The sequence below is a fragment of the Sminthopsis crassicaudata genome, chromosome 5 (genome assembly GCF_048593235.1).
Source record: "Sminthopsis crassicaudata isolate SCR6 chromosome 5, ASM4859323v1, whole genome shotgun sequence".
Taxonomy (NCBI): Eukaryota; Metazoa; Chordata; class Mammalia; order Dasyuromorphia; family Dasyuridae; genus Sminthopsis; species Sminthopsis crassicaudata.
This window is the reverse complement of record NC_133621.1, coordinates 210,014,845-210,033,383: the sequence shown is the minus strand read 5'-3', so window position 1 is coordinate 210,033,383 and position 18,539 is coordinate 210,014,845. Positions and strand designations below refer to the sequence as shown.

The 18,539-nt window shown below is 34.6% G+C and overlaps 1 protein-coding gene across 4 annotated transcripts in view; it reads left to right on the top strand.

Annotated features, from left to right (window-relative positions):
* Positions 1-18,539, top strand: part of SRGAP1 (SLIT-ROBO Rho GTPase activating protein 1) — a 306,573-nt gene that overhangs the window by 253,657 nt on the left and 34,377 nt on the right. For 2 of the 4 annotated variants that reach the window (XM_074269751.1, XM_074269753.1), the window contains exons 11-15: positions 2,514-2,541; positions 7,066-7,168; positions 11,763-11,823; positions 11,946-12,023; positions 15,090-15,224. In XM_074269751.1, the coding sequence (XP_074125852.1) occupies positions 2,514-2,541; positions 7,066-7,168; positions 11,763-11,823; positions 11,946-12,023; positions 15,090-15,224 (405 nt within the window). Of the gene's footprint in view, positions 1-2,513; positions 2,542-7,065; positions 7,169-7,708; positions 7,743-11,762; positions 11,824-11,945; positions 12,024-15,089; positions 15,225-18,539 lie in introns of all 4 variants that reach the window. The other 2 variants (XM_074269754.1, XM_074269755.1) reach the window with 1 other exon arrangement.

Here is an 18,539-nt window from a genome sequence, read left to right as displayed (position 1 = left end):
GACATGGAAATTTAATTCTCTGTTTCTAGTCCATGATCTTAAGCTTCTGAGAAAAAAATTAAGTAGATTATTTGGCTGCACTTTTTTTTTTTTTTTTTTTTGCCATTTGAGTAAGTTCATTTTTCCAAAGAAAATGTAAATATGGAAAACTGCTTTCTCTAGGACTGTACCCCCCATAAATTCCACTCTTTTTAAGGAAAAGAGAAAGGCTAGAAAATGACATACAGGGGCAGCTAGGTGGCGCAGTGGATAGAGTACCAGCCCTGAATTCAGGAGGACCCTAGTTCAAATTTGACATCAAACACTTAACATTCCTAGCTGTGTGATCCTGGGCAAGTCACTTAATGCCAATTGCGGAAGGAAGGAAGGAAGGAAGGAAGGAAGGAAGGAAGGAAGGAAGGAAGGAAGGAAGGAAGGAAGGAAGGAAGGAAGGAAGGAAGAAAGAAAAAATGGCATACAAAATTCTCATCTCAAGAACTTCATGGAGGGGAGGGGAGGGGAGGGGAGGGGTTGCGGTGGGTGGTTGGCAGGATTCTAGAGCTATAACTTGCACAGAAGTAAGTAAATATAAAATATATTTGTGTTGTAACACAAATATAGAATATTGTGGATGGGGAGAGAGCAACAACATGGGAAATCAGGAAAGGTCTCATGGAATGGGATAGAGCTAGAGATTATAAGAGGTTGAGAGGTAAAGAAGGGAGAGCATTCCAGAAATTGTGATATAAAAATAATCTTCTTGGGTCAGGTCCATTTTCAAGCTATTATGGAAGAATATAGTGCAGTTAGATAACACAGTAGATAGAGTAGCATTCCTGGAGTCAGGAGGACTCATCTTTGTGAGTTCAAATACAACTTCAAAACTTACCAACTGTATGATCCTAGGTTAAGTCACTTAAATCCTGTTTGCCTTAATCCACTGGAGAAGGAAATGGCAAACTAGTCCAGTGACTTTGCAGAAAACCCAAATAGAATCGCATTCTCAACAGCAAAAAAATGGGAGAATGTTGAATTGTCCTAGATCACATTAGGGTACCAAATGCACCTTTTTTACAGTCTCCCAGTCGACCCTGAAATATCAGAGCAGGTAACAACCCTAAACTCATGCAAGCTTAAAATTAGTTTAGATTATGAGAGCACTAAAAAATAAAAATAAAAAAAAAATACAAGTCATAAGAACAAAACCAAAGAGACATAAAATTCTTTTAAAAGGGCCCATCATTTTAGGTCTCAGGGATCCCAAAAGAAAGGTTTTTAGCTCATGTATTAGGAGATATAGATAACTGAATACTGTTATACCTTAATATCAGTAATCAAAATGTCATTTGTGATTATAAAATCTTTTTCCCGGGCCTCTAATTGAATATTTTGTTACAATATTCAATTATAAATCATCTGAATGTATTCAGTTGTAAATATTTGATATTTGATATAAATTCAGTTAGGTCAGTGTTGTTGTTCAGTCATTCAGTCAAGTCCAACTCTTTGTGACCCAGTAAACAAAATAGGCAAAGATACTGGAATGTTTTGCCATTTCCTTCTCCAGTAGATTAAGGCAAATAGATTAGGTCACTTGCCTACGTTCACAAATCTAAGAAGTATCTGAGGCCAAATTGGAATTCAGGCTTTCCTGATTCCAGATTTAATGTTTTATCTATTGAGCCAACTAGCTGCCCTAACGGCAGTCAGACCTTGTAAAACAAAATCTATGTGCTTTGCCCCCACCTTTAATAAAATCATTCAAAATAAATAATTGTCATTAGAATCTCAGTTAAATTTTGGTAGCTTTTTATCATTCTGTTGCTTTAATTATAAACTGACATCTAGGATCAAGTAATACTTAATACATAAAAGCATAAACATCAGATCTCCCTCCCATTTCTCAGAAATGCCAGAAAGTAACTTCTTTCTCTTTTTCTATTTGGTTCCAAGTAAAAAGATGCAGAATTGAGTTCACAAGAGACCTTTCCTCCCTACTGGTTTTGAACCTTCGGATTTTTTTCCATTCAATTTAGCATATTAAAGATTTGCTATACATTATTATATACTAGAGAAATTGTCCCTGTCCTCAGGGAGCTTTCATTCAAATCTTATGGCAGGACATTTTTTCTTTTAACACCCAACAAATTTGAATAGAAGGAAGTATGGGAAATAAATCATTGAAAGTCAGTCTTATGAGAGGATCTCAATGTATAACTGGTGTAATTCAATAAAAACATAAGCCAGTCTAATTTTTTAGAGATGTTACTCATGATGCAAAGTTGACCTCTATGCGTTTTTCTTAATATTGCAAAGGGGATATTGGAAATATTGCCTTGAGATGGGTTTCTAAGATTATGTTTATCTTATATTTCCCAGTAGGATACTAATACTTATTTAATGTGTGAGTAATTGTAAACTCAGTGTGTATAAAACAAAAGAAAAAAGTATATAAGGATAAGTGATGAAGAAATAAAAAGTAACTTCATTATATCTTTTCATTAACTTAACCTATTTTCTTTGTATTCCCTTAGGTCACAGAGCTGAATATATGACCACAAGGTAGGAAGATGTTTAAGTCTTGCTCATAACATATCTTTGTTATTCCTACTTATTATAAAGGGACAACAAAAATTTTAAATCATCAGAAATGGAAAGTCTTTACAAATATATGTGAAATTCATTGATCAGTGCGATAGATTCTGGTTTCTAGTAAAGCTAGATTTGCTTTTATGTATTTCTGAAGGCTTCCCAGTGGGACATTAAAATGTTCTTGTGAAGCAGTTTGGTTACGGAAGCCCAAGGTAAATGGATCTTGGATTGTTCTGAATTAGAGCACTTAGAGACTACAGAAAGATTCCAGACAAAGGGGAATTAGGGGATTGGATCATTAAATTAACCATTATTACATGGAGATCTAATTCTGCTAGGAAGCACACACACACAAAAAAAGCAAATGTAGTTACTTCTTCTAATCCTCTTTCTTTGAAGAGAAGTTAGAGAATCAGAAAATCTCAGAACTGGGACAGATCTTGGAGGACATCTAGTCCAACTTATACCTTAATAAGAATGCTTTGTATACCATTGAAGATAAGTGATCTTGCAGCCTCTTGTGAGAAAATCTGTGGTGAAGGGATGAACCACTCCTTAAAGAGGAATCCTTTCCCACTTTAGGAACAACTTGAATTGTTAGGAAGCTTTCCCCAGTGTCTAGCCCAAAAAATACTTCTTCAACTTTGATCCATTTCTCCTAATTACGGCCTCAGCGATCAAGAATAACAAGCCCACTCCCTCTTCCCTAAGATAGCTATTCCAGTGCTTGGAGGCAGCTAGCCTGTCCCCTCCAACACTCCAATACCCCAGGCCCCAAATCTTTTATAGACTAAATATCTCTAGCTTTCTTTCTGATGCTCATAAGAAATACTATTGAGACTCTTTACTGCCTTGATCAGTTTCCTCTAACTACATTCAGTTTATTAAATGTCTTTCTCCTAAAATGTGGCACCAAAAATAGAATGCTCAAGAAAGTATCTAATCTTAGTCCTAGATACCAAGAAGCTAAAAAAAAAAAATTTTTTTTTGCTTTTTTTTTTTTTTTTTTTTTTTTTTTTTTTTTTTTTTTTTGCATTATCCTTTTACACTGTTGACTTCAGTGTAAAGAAAAAACTAAGAAAAAAACAAAAAACAAACAAAAAAACAACCCTCATATGAACTGTTTTCCTTTGTGGAATGACACAGATAAGGGTGGCCTTTTGACCCCAAAAAATATTTTTGAAACATTTTCTTCAACTTTAACCCTTTAAAATAATTGTAGTTTTTCTATTATTTCTAAAAACTTTAGAGTCACAACTGTGGGTGATCTGTAACATTTTTGTTTAAGCAGATTCCAGTTCAGACTAGGAAAAGTTAGAAAAGTTTGTTTTCTCTTTAAAGGCGGACATAGCAGCATTAGGAACAATTTTAATCAGTATTACAAGTTTTACAGTTTACAAGCTTTCTTTGAGGTGAGAGGTATATATAGGAAATGATTATGTGTGCCCTTCACCCAAATTGACCAGATGGCTTTCTGAACTTTAATATTGTTTCTGTTTGAGAATGAATTTGTTACTTTTTTAATAAACTAGACCAGTTTTCAAAAAAGAAAATAAAATTTTAAATTCTGTAACAACCAATTAGCAGTAACAATGTTTTCTGTATCAATCATTTCTCAATATTACATCATCTCCCATTGATACCTCTTTTATAACAAGGAAACCAAACCAAACACTTGACAGAATACATACTGTATTCTGTGCCCATGGGCCTCTCCTTTCTACCAACATGAAGGAAACATATTTTAAGTGTCTTCGAGGACCAAGACTGGTTATTGTCAGTAACCTGACTGTTTTAGCTGGGGTTTTTTGTGTTATTTTTTATTTACATTATTGTATTCTTTGAGTATGTGGTTCTTCTGATTCATCTTACCTGGCTCAATGTCAGATCTTCCAGCATTTCCCCCAATTCTGTATATTTAGCATTTCTCATGATACAATAATGATTCATCATGTCCACAGACCACATTTTGTTCTACCATTCCCCAATCAATGGGCTACCATCTTGTCTCTATTTTTTTGCTTACCCAGAAAGAATTCTTTGGCATGGGCTTTTCCTCCCTTCCTTTTCTATACTTAATACAAGACACTCCATTTTAATTTAAAATATCCTTTGCTGGGCCACTACTAGAAAGTTAGCCCTGTTAAGTTCATTTCAGATAATGGCTTTTTTAATGAAGCAATTGTCAGACCTTGAGAATAACATAAGTCATTCAAGACAGTGCTGCCAATGACCTGTTTCTAATAGTTTCACCTTTTATAAGGCATTAGCCATCTTCTGAGACCTACTTTGCCCACAGATATTTAAATGAGATTCTGGCTTGATATTAGTCTTCTGATTTCATTTTCCCTTTAATCAGCAACCTTCTAAAACAATAGACCCGATGGAGAAAAGCCCAAACTTTAAAGGCCTATTTCATTATCATGGAATGAATAGGAAGCTTTTTGATCTGTTTAAAGTTACTGAAGTAGTTAGATGCCTCCCATTGTCATATCTTTGTGGAGTTGTTCCTTCCCTCCTGGGGCATTACCTATTTGGGAGTTTCAGGCCTTTTCTCACCTTCTAATTAAGAGGGAGAAAGCTAATCCAGTAATCAATACAGTGATTGCAGAAAAATCCCAAGATAAGAGCTTGACATATGGTCAGTCTTTTTCATTGTCCTTCTCATTTTCTTCTGTTGACAATTATAAAAACACAAATTTGCAGGCCAGTGAGGGTCGAGTCAAGGCTTTCTACCCCATTGGTCAGGTGAGCATGCCTGAATATGAATTCTTCAAATATTATGCTAGCAAGCTGAAAAGCAGATTGCCAATGAAACCATCTTCTGTTGGTTTCTCTCATTATAGACCAAATTTGTTCACTTTGAAGGCAGAGAGACAGAACTAATTTTTGTAATGTTATTCTGTATATATATAGAGAGAGCCAGGTTTCTTAGTAGACATGAATTCATTAGTAGCTTTTCTATCAGGAAACTTACGGGTTTATAGTATCTTTTATTACTTAAATAAGTACTTTTCCCAAAAGATTTATCTTTCCTATTTAACCCTGCCATTTTTGCTGCTATACCTTAATCAAGAAATGTTTTCCCCCTTTTTAAAAAGTATCATAAAACCCTAAAGATCCATAGTAACTAGAAACAAATGCCAATCAAATTGGTGTAAGCCCTTTCTCTTATATCTTCATATTTAGCATATGTGAATCATATCATAAAGTGAATTTGGATTCTGCTTTCCATGCACTAGTTTAGAAAATAAGAATCTTTGAGTTCCAACTTTACTTAACTCTCAGGTGTTCTTGTCTGAAGCTTCCTTCCTGTTCTAAATCTATATTCTTGGTGAAATTTGTCTTGGGAGATAGGCTGAAGAGATCTCTTCAGAAATATGATAATCAAAAATATACTGGAAATAGGTAAAGAAGCCCCCACTGTGTACTCTGAGCTTTTCACATAGTAAAATAGTCCAAATAAAGAATTTTATCAGGAAACAAGTTTGTACTATATGTAGGGTAAAACACATATAGCTATGTGGGGAAAATGCTGAATTTGAAGTCATAAGACTTGTCTGGATTCTAATTCTGGCTCTGCCAGAATTTGGTCCCAGGTGGTTTATGAGTATTACTTTGCAGCATCTCAGTTGTTTGGCATAAGTTCTCTAAATCAATGATTTTAGGTAGATAGATGAATATATAATTAATGATATAGACTCAGATGGAAAAGTTATATATTGAGCATATTGCAATTGTTATATGAAAAATACATATTTAGGTAGTGTGTTGGTTTTTTTTTTTTTTTTAATAATATCGTTACATGCACTTCTTTCCCCTGAGAAAATATTAGAATGGATCTTCAATTCAATTTAACAAGTTTTAAGCATTTCCTATTAGTCAGACCTTGTATTTGCATTGGGGATGTAAATAGAAAAGTAAGACCATCCTTTCCTTCCCTCAAGGAACTTACATTCTAATAACTCGATACAGCACATAAGTTGTGGGGTTAAGGGAGTGGGGAGAGAGATTTTTGAATCTTGCTTTTGTATTTGTGAAATATCTATAACCACTAATACTCAAAATAAAAATCCCAGCATTCTCCTGAGGTATATTTATTGTTAAATATAGATAGAATACCATATTTTAACCATAAATTATTTAAATTTGTAAAAATTTCACCCCAAGTTACTATTTTAGTAAGCCTATGATTTTTATTTCTATTTATTTATTTATTTTACTATGTGTGTTATATTAATGTGACTTCTACCCTACCAATTCAGATGGTCCACAATACTAGCTACAAAATAGAGGAGATACCAAAAGTATGATTCTGATATATGGTCAATGGTAAAGGGACAGACTGAAGGCAGAGAAGAAACCCTTATGTGGGTGGGCAGTGGTGAATATTTAACAGAGATTCCTTATATGTGTAATTTTGACATGACCTTTGGGTGTTTCATTTATTGTTTGATTTGTTCTTTGCTCAGTAATTATATTCCCTTCCCTTAGGCCTCCAAATGTTCCCCCTAAACCCCAGAAACACAGGAAGCCCAGACCCCGATCACAGTATAATGCTAAGTTGTTTAATGGGGATTTGGAAACATTCGTCAAGGTACTGGCACCAGCCATTTGGGTGGCTGATCTCCACACTTATTATTATAATGGTCTGGGCCTCTTATAAAAGGAGGCAGATCATTATATACAAGACTGTCCTGGGGCTCTTTGCTTTCCCAGAAGAGCAATATAATATTTCCTGAAGTCAGAGGGGAAAGAAGAGAATTTGATATTTGGATCAAATTCCCTTGGAGGAAGAAGTTGATCCTTCATGCTGGTTAGTTTAGTTTGGTACACCAGGTTTACTTGGTGCTGACTGTTGCTGTTATGACCTTTGTAAAGAGAGGCTATGTTATCTTTTACAAGATTCTGATTAAACAGTATTTTTCCAGCTTGCAAAATGAGTTATACCCAATAGCCTCATGGCAAGGAGGGTGGGCAGCAGTGGACCCAAAAACCAAAATTGCTTGGATTTCCCATGACTTGAGGAATTAATTATATTGGGTGAAATTGTGAGACCTTATGGTCTGTACCTTGTATCTTTGCTGTGTTTACTCTCTATCTCCTTTTCATCCTATATTTCTAATAATGCTTCTAGCCGAGGACGAAGGAACTCGCACACAAGACATCAGGTATAGTGCTAAGTGGGAAGAGAGGGCAGGCACTCTCTCTCTTGCTCTCTCTATCACTTTGAGGTTGGAATCATGCTTGGCTTTAATTAAGTCTTTCCCATATATTAAAAGAAAAATGTTTGCCTTCAGAGAGTTGACTCATTCAAACAAAATTTTCCTTTATATTGGATCTATGGAATTTAAAACTCTGGTATATAAAATGGCCCAATTCTTATTGGGTTATCAGTTATATATGGCACCTTTCTAAAGTCCTGTTCTATTATATCCATTTAGAAAACCATCTCCTACTGAAAAACAGAACTTCTGGTAAAGTGATTCACCTGCTCATAGATTGCAATCTTTGGATAATGGGCCCATTTTCAGTTAACTTGCAATTTAGTTTCGAGAAAAATACACTGGATTTGCAGTCCTTTTCCTATTACTCCTCTTTGATTTAGCCAGTTTTTCCTCTTTAGTTCTCAGTTTCTTCAGCTGCAAAATTAGGGAGTGCTCTCCAGGATTCCTTCCCACCCCAAATTCATGTGATCTTAAGATTTTGGTGCCAAATTCATGGGTGAATTTAGGGACTTTTTGTTAGAGCTGTGGTTGATTCATCATGAAAGAAAATGGGCCTGTTTATACTCATTGAAATATTTTATCACATGGGAAGAGAGTATTCATGTAGGGTCTCATCCTCACTTATTAAATCAATAGTCATTTTATTTTTTCTAATGAGAAATCCATTTACTACATAATTACATTATCCCATTTATCTGGACTTAGAACATCCTCACCCCTAAACTTCTAAAGAAAAAGACCTATGAATGTCAAGAAAACCACATCATAAATTTCCGTACTAACACCAGACATTCAAATTTTCATTTTTTTAGCACAATGTAACTAACAAATTTGGTTATTTTATTTATAGCAGATTAGTTAGAGGCAACAAATGAAGAAGAATTTTTAGACCAGGGCAAAAGCCTAACAAAAAGTTAAAGAAGAAACTGCAAAGAGGGCCTAAAACTGATGTAGATTACTGTAGAATAAAAAAATAGTCTACACTCATACTGTAGAATAGTCATCAGAAGTTAACAAGAAAAGGTTAAAGTATCCTAGTGTTCTGTTTATGAAAACAGGGAAACATTTAATGTAATTTAGGAAGATTTTTATCAAAAACATCCTAAAATAAATATTTGGCAATTTGAGGGATAAGTTTCACTTGTCTGGAACATTTATGGCAAATGAAGCTATTCATTCCCCAACAATGGTAGATAAATAAGAAGCTGACATTTGTATAGAACATTAATGCCTGCAAAGTGTTTTATATACATTATATAGCAATACTGTGAGGTATGTTTTTTTAGATATTTGTGGTTGTTAAGTTGTTTTCATTTGTGTTCTACTCTTCACGACCCCTTTTTTGGGTTTTCTTGACAAAAATACTAGTAGCTTGTCAATTCCTTCTCCAGCTCATTTTATAGATGAGAAAATGAGATAAGCAGGATCAAGTGACTTGACCAGGGTAATACAGTTAATAAGTATCTGAGATCACATTTGAATTCAGGACCTCCTGACTCCAAACTCTACTGCACAACCTCACACACCCATTTTACCGGTGAGGAAATGGGACCTAGCTATATTCATTTAGCTTGAAAGGAATACAAATCTCCTGAATCTCAAATCAAGTACTCTTTTTTTTTTTTTTAAACTAGACTAGAGATGGCAGTTCTATATTAATTTTTCCTTCATAACATAGCCATAAAATAGCAAGAGCCAAATTACTTCTCCCATTTTACAGCTGGAGAAACTAATGTAGGAAGAAAATTGTTCAAATTCACAAAGCTTCTTAGCAGTTCATGGAAACATATCTTCAAATTCTTATATCTGTTAAAGCCTGAAAACTTAGCATTCACAAAATTCATGACTAGCAACAATCTGACTAAATAGAGAAGGAATGCATATATATTTTAAGAATACTATGAAAACATGATGTGTTCTCTTTGGAACTTTCTTAATGCAAACATTTTCCTTTTGATCACATTTGGTTCTTTTTTTCTTTAAGCATTAAGTATATCAAATATGCAAACTAATACTCTGCCTTTTTTTTTTTTTTACTAATATTTAAACACAATTATTATAGAGTACAGCATTCTTTTATTTGTTTCCATAAAAGGTTATTTCCTTTAATTGATACAAATGTACTGTATTTTTTAAGGTGAATCAGCTCATCAAAGCCATAAATTGTGGTGTTATTTACTGCATTTCTATTGAACTGTCCATTCATTGTCCAACTCAGAGCAAAGTTCTGTTTTCTTTGCCAAAAAAACTTTCTAAAGTGTGAAAATGATACCCTTCAAACACTCATGACAGTTACTCAGGAAATTGAACAAAAGAATATGTACAGAACCATCTTGAATTGTTAGAAATGAAAAGTAGACAAATTAAACTCTTTCTCATATTTTACATAACAACCATTATCTTCCTTGGAAGGATATTATCCATGCCAAAAATCAGCAATCAACAAGTAGTTGTTTGTTAAAAGCTACCAAGACCTCTATTAGGACTTGGAGGTGTGTGTGTATACATAAACATATATATATAGTACATGGTAGTGAATAATTTTATGTGTATGTGTATATACACATATACACAAGATTCATATATATATATTACATGTACATAAATACATACATACATTAAAGAAGTTAAATAGCCCCCTGTTCTCATGAAGCTTATAATCTTTGAGGAGCAAAATGTTTAAATGGCAGAACTATGGTATACCCAATTATTCCTGAAACAGAAAGGTGTATTTTGAACTGTTTTAAGATATTCAAAAAACTATGTTCTTGTTGTGTTTCATATTTAAAAATCCCTATTAATGATGTAAATTCATCATTTTTGAGTTAGTTTCCATAAAAGATATAATTCATAAAAGAGCTGAGTTTTTTTAAAGTACATGAAAAATGAATTTTGTAGGCATAATCTTTTTTTTGAAATTACAGATAGTGCATGACATTAGTACATTTAACAGAGACTGCAGTCTCCATCTCCTATATCAGCAAATATTTATTTTAAAGTATTATCAGAATTCACATTTATTCAAAAATCTTAAACTGCCACATGATATAAAAATGGAAGTTTCAAACGAAATGTCAGTATAAATAAATCTGATATACCTGGGAGTGATTTTTATAAATAAATAAATTATGCATCATGGAGAAAATGCTTAAAAAATCATTTTCATAGTGATTTATGAGTAAGTTCTGATGCAAACTAACCAAATACAGTACTTGGGACCTACAGTTGCAAACTCTTATCACCAATCTTCAGAATAGGGACACAGTCTAGTATGGAATCTTCAAGCTGGAGGGAATATATTTGTGGACCATTGAGGATGGATTGGATGACTTTTAAGGTCCCAGCCAACCCAGATTCAAATAAAATACCTAGCACATAATTGACATAAATGCTAGTTACTGTGTCCTGGGACTTTTTTCAGTATTTTTATGAAAGGCATTGGCAGCGGTATGCTGGTAAATATTTAACAAATGGTTCTTCAAAAGAGCATCACACTTTTAAATTTAATCTGCATAGTTATTTTATGTCAAGACAATCAACAGAACAATAAATCAGATCCTTATTTGTAGCTAAATTCCAAGGTATAAATGCTCACAGTGAAAGCTATCCCAAGCAGGTACAACATTTAGTTTTAAAAATATGTTACTTGATATTGTCAGTTGCAGCTGTAAGGGAAATTTGCATTTATATATAGACACAAGGAATTAAGTTAGAAGTTGGAGCATTTCCACTGTGTTTGATTTGGCTTGCTTCAGAACTGAAATGCATCTTTATAGAAATACAAATTATTTTTTCTTCCTTTCTTTTCACTCTATAAAGCTTTTAGTGGGGAAGGGAAAAGAATTTATTTTTAAGCATTGAGTTCTTTGACTTTAATTAAGTTGAATGAAACTCCAAACATTAATTTTGCATGTGATTATGTGTTTTCAGTTGAGATCAATTGATTTCCATTTCCTTCTGCAGGATTCAGGGCAAGTCATCCCCCTCATTGTAGAAAGCTGCATCAGATTTATCAATCTATATGGTAAGCTGCAAATATTAACTACTCTGTGGATTTTAAATAAATTTGTCTTTTTTGTTGAGTCATTTACAAAAGGGGCTCAGAGAATGGGCTGCAGTTTTTCATCTTTTTTTTCTTTTTTGTAGGTCTTCAGCATCAGGGGATTTTCAGAGTGTCTGGCTCCCAGGTGGAAGTCAATGATATTAAAAATTCATTTGAGAGAGGTAATTACATTTTTATCCATATAAGCAAGGGGAAAGACAATTTTTCAAATGAGGTTAAAATTCATCACAAAAAGAACATGACCACTCTGTGTAACTAACTACATAAAACTTGGAGCGAAAGAGTTAGAAAGAAAGGGGAAGAGTAATTTCACATAAGAAAAAGTGATACAAAAATCTATGCAGGAGAGTTAGTAAATAGAATCAGTTGTGATGGTGTGATTTGTTTTTCAAGGTTTAAGAAGTATTAAACATTGCATCCTGATTTAGAACAGGATGAGTAGCCCAAAAAAGTATTGTGCATAGTGATCCTGAGTACTGTAACCAGGGAAAACTACCCATAAGATTGTGATCTGTCTGGTGCTTTCCTAATTCCTCTATTTCCTGATGTCTCTCTGTACTTAGCTTCCAACTCCCTAACCTTGTTCCCATCATCTTTTTTAGTTGGCTATTAATTCAATCTTGCTAAAATATTCTTAATTATTGATTAACTTCCATTATAGTTTAAAGTTTATCCCCATTCTAAAAAAGTAAATATGGTCAGTCCAACCATCCATTCCTTCCCTTCCCTTCCTCCAGAGCTCAAGAAACATCACCTGTGACATCCTCCCCTATGGCCTGGCTCAGCAATTTGGGCGGCTTAGCTACCACTTCTCCCTTCTCTCTGATAAGTTAATAAATGACAATTTGCTAAATCACATCCATCTCTGAAATGAATTGAAATCATTGAAACAATTAGACTTAAAAAACATCTTTTTTTGTTTTCTCCTTCCATACCAATTTATGATATTTTATGGAAATCAAAACTAACCATAACAACATAAGCCCTAGCACTAAACTTTAGTATAATTAGAGCAAGGGTTCTCAAACTATGGCCCGCGGGCCAGATGCGCCCGCTGAGGACATTTATGCACCCACTGGGTTATGGCAAATGGGCTGAGGTGTGGAAACAGAGTGTGAGTTTTTGTTTTTACTATAGTCTGGCCCTCCCACAATCTGAGGGACAGTGAACTGGCCCCCTGTTTAAAAAGTTTGAGGACCACTGAATTAGAGACTCACAGATCATAAATTGAATTCTGCCAAATGATGCACGGGCCCCATTATTTTACTTCAGAAATTCTCTTGGTTTTTTGTTTGTTTTAGGTTTGGGGGTTTTTTGGGGGGATTGGGGGTAGGGGGTCATTATGAGAGTTAGGTATGAGTTGCTCAGTAGGCACCTCCTTCACCTTTATTCCCCTGGAGAAAGTTCCTATGAATATGCTTGAAGGAAGACAATGAACAGCCTAAGTCTGTTATCTTCAAGGATATTTTTCCCTTTTAAAACTGATCACTAATGTCTAAAGCATTGCCCAAGCTTAATGGTCCAGATTCACATAGCTAGACTTATTCTTTATATTTCAGGGAGTTATAAAATTCTCTCCTATAACTCCTTAGCACCCAGTCATTGAGATTTATTCTTCTCAGTCTCTCATTCAGACAAAAAATATTTTCTCCCTTTCTTCTCACTATATCTCTCTCTTTTTTGTAACTACTTACTCATGAATAATTAAATACTCAGATCTGAACTAACCATAGTAGATCACTTTATACATCTAGCAAATTCAAACTAATTATTCAGAAGTTATAAATGTAATAAGAGAGAGATAGAGACGGAGAAAGGGGCTTTTAAAACAGAAACTTATTCTCCCTGGAAGAATGAGGGGAAACACTGGCTCAAGCAGTCAAAGGCTCTCTCCCTCTTAGCCCTGAGTGTCATCCAAATGGCATAGTCCCTTATTATGGTACCAACAGCAGCATCCACTTTCCATCTCCCTCAATAAAAAATGAAAGTCCTATATCATTTTGAAGGTTCTCTCCCACAAACCTTCACAAGCTTGATGTTGGTATTCTGGGTAATTTCTACCCTTTAGGATAAGAAGGAAACAGCCTATCTCACTGAGTGTAACTCTTGATAACGCTCAAAACCTCTTCAGTCCAAGGGTCCTGAAAAACCAGATAGTTCTGTTTCAAGCAGCAGAATTTCATTGCAAAAATGCAATTTCTCCATGTTAAAGAGGTACAAATGGTTATACATATCAGTGATTTCCTAGTACACTGTTCCTAGTAATAAAAAAGAGAAATGGGAGATTGTATGTTCAGGAATCAAAGAATTCTTCATCAAAGTTAACAAATCATAGCTATTTCATAGAACAGACTCAACCTTTAGTCTAAGTGTATGTATCTTTCTTTTTATGAATGACAAACATGATTTAAACATGGGACCAAGAATCAGCCAGTGAGTTATTTTGCTGGCCTTTATGTTCTTTCAGTTTATTTAACCAAAGTGATTTGGTATCTCCCTCTACAAAGTGGGTAACCTTTTAAATGAATGTGTAATAGGGCTTAAGAGGTACACGGATCTATTCCAGTGCCTCCGAAATGTAATATCATTAATAGGGCAACATAAAAAGTTAAGTACCATCACACACAAAAAAGACTGCTTTTTCCCATTTCTGATAATATAAGGCTGAATTTTCTAATCACCCCTTCTTAGATAGCCTGAAAATGCTACCAATCTCTAGATACTTAAAACTGTTCATTTAGAATAGACTTTGTAGTGGAGTGGATTATTTTATATTCTTGCGGAACTTTGCAATCAGGAGCAGTCTGCATTACTTCTGAAATATTGAACTACTCCAGGCACACACATTTTGGGTTTTTACACTGCAGCATGGGGAATCTGGGAAGAGAATTCAATTCTGATGTTGATGTTAGATTGATCACTGGGAGGGGAGAAAACACTGTGTAGCATTATAAATGCCACAAACCTTTTTTTCCTTTACATTTTGGTAAATTGCAAGGTATTATTTGGTAACAAGATTTAAAAACAGCTTTATTTTAGTCTACTATTTTTAGTATAATCACAGGGTGGGATTTCTAAACCAGTAATTTTAATTTTAGTCTGATATAAAATCTCACAGATCATAGTTATAATTAACAACTTTGTAAAGAAATGTTTGTGGTTTTGATCAGAATGAACAAAGATATATGAATAATTTGTTTTGTTTTGTTTTTTCTTATATATTTTAGGTGAAAATCCTTTGGCTGATGACCAAAGTAACCATGACATTAACTCAGTTGCAGGAGTTCTGAAACTCTTTTTCCGCGGGCTGGAAAACCCCCTCTTTCCTAAGGAAAGATTTAATGATCTTATTTCTTGTGTCAGTAAGTAGATTTTTTTGCACTTAAAAAAAAATCCTTTTCTCTGCAGAACTATGTGTTTTAATTAACAACTTCCTGAAAAGGGCGAGAGATAGCCCCCTGGATTTGTAAGACAAGCTGTTTCCATTCTGGAGCAGTCATCTCCAGGGGTAGTCTTGCTCTTCAGCCAGCGTCCCTCCCTTTTTGGAGTGGGATTGAACACAGGCACATTCCCAAAGTGGGGTGCAGTTGGGAGGGCATTTCTGAATTGAGCATGGAATTTTGATGTTTCTAGGAGTGTTCATTTTCCTCCAAGCTTAAGGATGGGTTCAGGCAGCAGAGACAGAGAAAAGTGAGATTCACACACTTCCAGTGTATTTGCCTGTTTGTTTGTTTCTTTATTGCTTTGAGCTCATGATTCTTCTCCCAGCTCACCCTACACAAGTTAAACATCTGGTAATATATTCACATTTTGATAATTGCTTCAATGAATTCCCATTCTATTGAGGTGAATTCCTATTAGTATAAATCATTGTTACCAGGGAATGAACCCATTTCTGTTGGCTGATCAAGGTGCCAGTCATATTCTGCTTTGTGGAGTCTATTCAGATTGGAAAAAGAAGGTCAGCATGGAAGAGGGAGAGCCAGGCTTCTTTCTGCCTTGCCTATCTCAGGGCTGTTGGAATGTCCAGATGTTTTGTAAAATGTTATACAAACAGCAACTTGACAATGAAACAATATTGTGACACAGGAGATTCCAAAAGCGGTATCCCTAGCAGATTTTATTTTATTTTTTTCTTATTTTGAGCTATCAAAGTAAAATGAGAAAAGTGAAAACTGATCCTAGGAGTTAGGTGTTTTAACACTATGTCCTGCAATATATGTTTATTTTTAAAAATATAGCTTTTTCTTTTTCCAAATACATGCAAAGATAGTTTTCAACATTTGCCTTTGCAAAATTTTGTGTTGCAAATTTCTCTCTCCTTCCCCTCTCCCTTAGACAGCAAGCAATCCAATATAGATTAAACCTGTTTCCATATTTATCATGCTGCACAAGAAAAATAGAACAAAAGGGGGAAAATACAAGAAAGGGAGGAAAAAAACAAGCAAACAAACAACAGCAACAACAAAACAGGTGAAAATACTATGTTGTGATCCACATTCACTCCCCATAGTCTTCTCTCTGGATGCAGCTGATTCTCTCCATCACAAGTCTATTGGAATCATCTTCAATCACCCCTATAACATATGTTTAAAAATAATAGATCACGCCTTAAAGATAGATGGAACCTTAAAAACCATCAAGCCTAACCTCATTTTTACATATGAGGAAATTAAAGCACAAAGATTTAAATGATTTACTCACAGTCACATAGCTCTTAGGAGAATTGAAGTAGAATTTGAACTCAGATCTTCCTGTCTCACAGATCAGCAATCCATCCACTGCACTACCTAACTGCCTACAGTGTCTGATCAGGCAGTGCACTCCCTGGTAGATTATGTTTGGTTAATACAACCATCTCTCCCCTGCTCCTTCTCCCACCCTCCCACCCCCAAGCATTACCATCCATGAAAATGTCAAGAGTCAATCCTCCTATTTAGGCACAAGTACCACCACAAGAAATGATGGTTTAAATTCTAACAAGACTTGTAATGGAGAGAGCCATCCTCATCCAGAGAATTATGGAGACTGAATGTAGATCATAGCATAGTATTTTGTCCTTTTGTTGTTTGTTTGTATTTTTTCCCTCTTTTTCATGGTTTTCCCCCTTTTGATCTGATTTTTCTTGTGCAGCATTATAAATATGGAAACATGTTTAGAAGAATAGCACATGTTTAACCTATATTGGATTGCTAGCTATCTTGAGATGAGGAGAGAAGGAAAAAAATTTGGAATTCAAGGTTTTGCAAAGATGAATATTGAAAACTACTTTTGCATGTATTTGGGAAACTAAAATACTATTTTACTTTCTTGCACAGAATTACGAATATAGAAATATGTTTAGAAGAAGTGCACATATTGAACCTATATTGGATTGCTTGCTGTCTTGGGGTGGGAAGGGAGAGAGAGAAAATTTTGGAACACAAGGTTTTGCAAAGATGAATATTAAAAACTATCTTTGCATGTATTTGGGAAAGTAAAGTGCTATTTTACTTTCTTGCACAGCATTACAAATATAGGAATATGTTTAGAAGAAGTGCACATGTTTAACCTATATTGGATTGCTTGCTGTCTTAGGTAGGGGAAGGTAGAGGGAGAAAATTTTGGAACACAAAGTTTTGCAAAGATGGATATTGAAAACTATCTTTGCATGTATTTGGAAAAGTAAGATACTATTTTTAAAAAAGGGGAAAAAAAAAGAAATGATGGCTTAGATAACAGGAGTATAAAAGTCCAACATCGGAATTCTTCCTTAATTCAATTCAGTTTTTATTATATGCCAGCTATGCTAAGTTCTGCAGATAGAAAGAACAAAATTAAAGTGTCCTATTTCAAGATGCTCACATTTTACTGGATGGGGGAAAGAGATCCCAAGTCAATGCAAAGTGCTTTCTAGAAGGAGAGAGAACTTACAACTAATATTCTTTTTAAATACTCTTTTCCAAGAAAGCCTTCTCCTCTAGCTCATTGAGATATTATTATGGGTGATTCAAAATGTCTCTGAAACATTTCAGCATGTACACACACATTGTCTGAGTCATCATGTCAGACTTTTGACCCAGCTGGAAAACACTGAGGGAAAAAAAAAAAGAGTGAGAGCAAAAGATGTCATGATCCTGGAATTCCCTTTTACCATGACCAGAGCCTTCCCTCACATCCTGAAAATTGGAGAAATAAGCACTGTGGGGATTTTCATCTGCAACATTCAGCAGATTTCTATTTACATAGATCATTGTTCTCTTTAGGTATCCCACTGGCACAGCCTGGATTCAGCTCCCCAGCCTTACTCCCTATATTGGGATATAATGCCAGGAACAACACTTTTTCCTCTAGCAATACTTGTTTTCCCACTTCTGTTGCATTTTTCTTCTACTGTGTCACCTCAAAAGGGCTTACAAGAATCTGTCAATCAATTCACATTCACTAATCATCTATTATGTGTCAGGCACTGTGCTAGGGATTCAAATATATGCAAAAGGCAATCCTTGCCCTCATGGAACTTACAGTCTAATAAGAAAGACTATCATATTTGTGTATACACATACACACATATATGACATGCTATATACATATATATATGTTTTGTGTATATATATCTATATATAGATATATATACAAAATAAATAGAAAATTTACAAAGGGAAGGCACTGAAATTAAGAGGGATTGGGAAAGGTTT